Source organism: Homarus americanus, unplaced genomic scaffold, assembly GCF_018991925.1.
Source record: "Homarus americanus isolate GMGI-L3 unplaced genomic scaffold, GMGI_Hamer_2.0 scaffold20182, whole genome shotgun sequence".
Lineage (NCBI taxonomy): Eukaryota > Metazoa > Arthropoda > Malacostraca > Decapoda > Nephropidae > Homarus > Homarus americanus.
The window spans coordinates 1-6141 of record NW_024737492.1 but is presented as its reverse complement, the minus strand read 5'-3'; the positions used below and the strand labels follow the sequence as shown (position 1 = coordinate 6141).

The 6141-nt window shown below is 41.5% G+C and overlaps 1 protein-coding gene across 1 annotated transcript; it reads right to left on the bottom strand.

Moving 5' to 3' along the window:
• Nucleotides 1-336: 336 nt before the first annotated feature.
• LOC121873455 lies at nt 337-4429 on the bottom strand. Its single transcript, XM_042377040.1, has 8 exons — nt 4310-4429; nt 3420-3536; nt 3100-3173; nt 2716-2838; nt 2279-2473; nt 1943-2041; nt 1011-1169; nt 337-810 (listed from the first exon to the last, which is right to left on the bottom strand). The coding sequence occupies exons 1-8, from the start codon at nt 4335-4337 to the stop codon at nt 649-651; spliced, it is 957 nt and encodes a 318-aa protein (XP_042232974.1). The 5' UTR covers nt 4338-4429; the 3' UTR covers nt 337-648.
• Nucleotides 4430-6141: the final 1712 nt, after the last annotated feature.

The window sequence follows — 6141 nt, the reverse complement described above, 5'->3', positions numbered from 1 at the left end:
GATGAGTCTGTGAGGGAATGATAGACTGAGGACACGAGGCTAGATGGAGACCACCAGCCAAAAAGGGATTAGTGGGGGGAGGGAGGGAGGAGGAGGGGTGAGGAGGGAGGAGGGGTGAGGGTCTGGTAAAAAGTCATGTGAACAAGTTTGGGAACTACTGCTTTAAATCAACGAGCAAGTTGAACAAGTCATCCCAATCTACCCTGACCTAATCATCTAAGCCTCTAAGGATAGGTTTTGTTGGTTTGGTTTAGTTAGATTTGGATAAGTTATGTTAGTTTAAGGTGTTTGGGTTATGTTAGTTTTGATTGGTTTGGTTTGGTTAGGTTAGGTTCGGTTAGGTTAGGTTAGGTTCGGTTAAGTAAGGTTTGATTTAGCTTGGATGGTTAATCTACAGGTGAAATAACACAGCAAACACAGGTAACACAGCAAAACAAAGCGAACTTCACCTGTCCAGCACCATAAATGAGGTCAATTTAACGTATGACAATTTGAGTACCCAAGCCAAGTACCTCTTTGTTACGTACTATAGGAAGTTACTGATGGGTGTACCTGAACATATGCCAGTGGTGCACAAGCGTAGACCTAAAGATTACATTTGGTACTGTTATAATATTCACTGGATGAGACCCTTCAGTGGGGTATTTCTCAGCTGTGTGTTGATGTGTTGAGTCGCCCCTCGTACTGTGAGCCATGTTGGACCAGTATGATGTCTTCGTCAAGCCTAGCAGCCTCCACGTAGCCTCGCTTCTTAAACTGCTGCACCACTGAGTCTATTTCGTGTTTCTTCTTCCACTCTATACACAACACCTGTAACATCTGTGTTCTTTAATCCTTTGTCATAATATATAAACATTCTTAAATATTAGTAAGCCTCTGGAAAGAAAACATTTTATCACCTTTCATAAACCTCTAAAACGATAGTAAAATGTTTACAACACTAACAACAAAAACAACAACAATAACAACAACGAATTCAACTTGCGTAAAAACTGTAACTAAATACTTGCCTGAACGTTAAACTTCTGCAGGTCGAAGTGTCCTAAAATGGCCAATTCGGCACCTTCCACGTCGAGTACTAGCAGGTCGACCCTCGTCACTCCCAGACTCAGCAGGATAGACTCAAGAGGGATACACTGCACCTTGGTGAACCAGGAGCTACTTGTGGCCTGGTGAAGGAAGAGTTTGAGAACCTCGTTTGTTTATAATTCTAAATGACTATTTTCTTTACGACTCTACCTACTTTTACCTGTCATAACAATTATCATTAATGGTTGAAGTTGATTAGTTTGTGGTCACTGAGTAACTTACGCCAAATCGGCACGTTAATGACCATACTTAACCTCACCAGTAACAAATATATTCAGGTGAGAATCATTCCCTTATTTACATGGTGACAATAAGGTAAATGCGATTCATAGTAATGTAGGTAAAGTGAGACAGAGAGACAAGTGATTGGTGGGATTAGTTAAGTTTGGTTTAGGTTAGGCCAGGTTAAGTTAGGTTAAGTTAGACTACCGGGCGCTGTCCAGCCACTCACCACAAGTACCCAGGACCACCCAGGTAAGATCATAGACACACAGGACCCCCAGGTAAGATCATAGACACACAGGACCCCCAGGTAAGATCATAGACACACACAGGACCCCCAGGTAAGATCATAGACACACAGGACCCCCAGGTAAGATCATAGACACACACAGGACCCCCAGGTAAGATCATAGACACACACAGGACCCCCAGGTAAGATCATAGACACACACAGGACCCCAGGTAAGATCATAGACACACAGGACCCCCAGGTAAGATCATAGATACACAGGACCCCCAGGTAAGATCATAGACACACACAGGACCCCCAGGTAAGATCATCGATACACACAGGACCCCCAGGTAAGATCACACACACACAGGACCCCCAGGTAAGATCATAGACACTGACTTTCTCGTTGTACTTGGTGAGGCCATGCATGGACCTCATCTTGAATCCTAGACTGAGAGCCAAAGGACCAGGGTAGTGAGGGTATATGTAGAACATCTCCTGTGGCAAGAAAGATACATTAGTTCATTACTCGATCCAATGTTGTGGTTAGATTATGTTATTATTGGTTCTATTTATCTATCCTCTCTCACTTTTATATTGGGTGGATGAATGGGGAACTGAAATTTGAAATGAAACGTGAAAAAAGGGATTTTATACAGTAGACACCAAACTTTAATACAAGGGATACTAATTTCAGCAATTTTCTTTCACGTAAAACAACATCAGATTTTTAACCTTGGAGGGATAAGGTGTTGGGGCAAGGCAGACGTTGGCGGCCCAGGCTCGTCTATGTTTGGTGATGAGCGAGAGGTAAGCAGTACGGTCAGCCTCCACTAGTAGCCCAGTCCAGCCTAACTCTCTCTCCAGCCATAGTGTGTTGGACATCGTTTCTCCGTCCAACGCTCCCGCCTCCACGAAGAACCCATCACTCTGAGGGATGGCAGAGGAGTCTAAAAAGTTGTCTGTTGTAAGAAATTAAATCTAAAAGTTGCTTAAGATCTTGAAGACAAAACAGTTACCTCATCGTTTTCAATGGGTTGAATAATCGTCTTTAAAGGGATAAACCATCGTTCTGAAAGGGTTAACATCCCTGGCCATTGAAATACCCAATAGTAAGACCACGAGAAAGATGCTTTATAACTCTGGCACTTGTAATACTCAAAACAACTAACCTTATCCTTGAAGAGAGTTCTGAGGGACTTGTTATAGAAGACTTCACTCTCCTCCACTAGTATCTGAGCGACGTTCCTTTTCTCCAAGAGGTCGTAAGGCTCACTGGAGGGCGGCTGAAGGAGCTGGAAGGATGGGGAGTAATATTAATAGAGTATTGTACGAACCAGGGAGTGATTAATAGAGATAACTGAACATAAAGGCTTAGCACACACACACACACACACACACAGAGATCAATTTAATCAGCCTTTGTCGAGCTGGTGATGACTTTACCTTCCTGAATATCAAACACTGTACTGTATATCCATGGATGTCAGATATCTAACATCCGATCCATCACTATTTATATTTACTTATTTATCCTCTTCACCACTCACACTTACCTCTTCTCTGATGTAAGTGAGAAGCTCGGGGTCGTCTGCTGGTAAGGGTCCCTCTAATGATCTTAACAAGTAATCTGAAATGATTTATCAGGACAAGATCAATAACTTTAATCTTGTGTAAGTAAATATTAACATATGGTTAAAAGAAGGCGAATATCCCTGGCGGTAGTGTAATGTTTCGTTACACCGTTGATTAAACTGTTAACGAAGAAAGATGAACTAACAAAATCTACTTACACTCCACCGGCACAAAACACACAAAACAAGAAATATTAATTTAAAGAGTGAAATTTGTTAGCAGTGTTGGATTGCGGACTTACTGGTGTAGGTGTGAGTTAGGGCGGTGCACACCAGCGCCAGAAGGACCACCACCGCTACCACAATCCCTCCCCACCACACCCAAAGGCGGCATCTGAACCACCACCTCATGTTGCAACCTGGGGGAGAGAGACGGCATATAGATTCTGCTTAAAAGATATAAAAGTTTAATCGGAGACAGAGCGAGAAAAGATCTGTACGAGCTGTTCAAATGGTCACAAGACTGGCAAATGCTTTTTAACATTCCAAAATGTACGACTGCGCGTAGGTAGGATACAACGACCCTAATCACAACTGATCCGTTATAAACACTTTCTTAGATACTGTTGATAATGAGAAATATCTTGGCGTTGTTATAGATTGGTCACTGAAGGCGGTGCAACAAGAGATTTAAGAATTACAAAGATAAGAAAATGCTCCTTCAGCTTCATAAGTCTCTAATACGTCCCCGTCTGGATTACTGTATACAGGCATGGAAACTTTACCTCCAGAAAGAACAAACATTCTTGATTATCCAAGTAAACTGATGGCCTTAGGACTAACGTTTGTTCACACAAGAGAAAAGGAATATCTCAGACATTCAATATCTTGAAAGGGATGGAAAACGTGAACCCGGGTCATTTTTTCGTGATGTTAATCACCACCGACACAGATGACGCATAATACAGAACCTTATATACTCCTACTCATGTATAACACAACGAACAGGTGGTTTAGTTAATTTCTCCTCGAGGTACTAATTATTATCAACGCAGTCTTACATATTTACAGGTTTGCTAAAGTAACATTATTTCATTCACTAACATTGTGTACTGTATATCTTCCTTAAGGAAGTCATTTAGGACGATTAAGTGCAGTCATGATATTGTAGTTCAGAAATCCTCAAACTTACCTTCAATTAATCGAGATCTGTTCGCCATAATGTATAATGTTTCGTATTTCCCGTGAAGAATCAGAACATTTGTGTGTGTATGTGTGTTGTAGCCACTGAGGAAGGCTGTGAACTGAGAGACTGCTGGCTAGCCGGGCGGTGATTGGTTAGTAGCTGCCCCCTGGACGCTGCTCAGTGCTCCAGGAAGCGCTGCGGATTGGTTGGGTGGTGCTCTAGGGTATAGATGCTGCGTGGCAAATAACAAATGTTCTCGTATATCCACTGTATTTTGAACTGTTATCCTGTTTATTCCTTGATAGAGGAAGTGGGATCCTAGTGCTGTCACTAGGTACCCCTATACAATAACACCAGAAGCATCTGGCAAGTGTCACAAGTATATACAGTATAAATATTATAAAGGGGCTTACTAAAGCCTAAGGAAGGAAGGATATTCCTTTAACACATATTATTTATATATTAATTGTACTAAAGTTACGCAGTATACCACATGTACTATTAATATATAAATTTCTAATATATAAATAATTCAGACAAAGTAAGTAGTATTGTTTACAGGGCAGGAAAAGCTTCATCTTGCAAACGAGGAAAAAGGGAAGCTGAATTTTTACCGCAGGGAGAGGAGGAGGAGGAGGAGGAGGACTGATTATATTAATTCAGGGTGACACGCTAGGCTTTAAGGTTAATGAAACTTGCGACTGCTGCAACACCTGACCTCGGTTGAGAGGAGGGTCACATTACAGGTAAATGTTGTAAACAAACTAGAACCGAACGAGAAACACCTAAACACCCAAATAAAGCAAGTAGATGTTTCATATTCTAATAATAAAAAATGACCTTAATAGACACAAGCTTTTAACGCATTTCTTGGACTATTCCGGGTTGAAATTACTATCTGTTTACCATTGTTTGTATACCTGCACTATCTATATATATATGGTGAACAAAATAATGTGATCTCGTATGACAATTTTACTGAACCTATCTATCACAGCCAATAGTTGTAGACGAATATGTCTGTTAAGATTCATCGTCACGAAAAATGTAAAAGGACGCACCTAGGTCGTACCAATAATAAGGAGGTGTATCACATGGCCCAACGTGACGAGGAAATACCATTAACTGAGAACAAATGTAAAAAGAACCTGGGTGTGTATGCTGACAAACTGAAATTCTGGGACCACTGTGAGAAGAAGTTAAATCAAGCAAATAATCTGGTATAGGTCTTATAAGACGGGCGTTCACTTGCCTCATAACGTTCTCCAGAAGTGAGATATACTTCCCTATCTGGAGAACTGTATCCTCTCTGGTCCCCATGATATGTTAGAGACTGTCAGTTGATTGAGAACGGCCAAATAGGGCCACCAGACCGATGCCTGCACTACGGCACCTCAGGTACCCAGAGAGATTAAAACGCCTGCAGTAACCTAGCTTATCCTATAGATAGACGGTCGAGGGTTGACTTAATAGAATTCTTTAAGCACATCAGTCGAGTATTCATACCTGGAACTAGTGGATACCTTCCCCACTAGAGGTCACAGCCTGAGGTCAAAGAAACCACGAGTTCAGAAAATTGTGAGGCCAAACTTTTTTAGAGTGATTGTTGTGAAGTTGTGAACTCTTGAAACAATCTTCCAAAGAATGCTGTATCAGCTCCAAGTGTGAGCTCATTCAAGACCAGACTTGACCTACACTGGCGAAGGTTCAAATACATTCTTGACCCAACAGTACTTACCAACAGTGCACGTGATCGATTGCCCAGGCGGTTAACAAACTAATCAGCGGTGAAGAGGATAAAGTAAAATATGTAATCTTCCACTAATAGCCTTGAATAT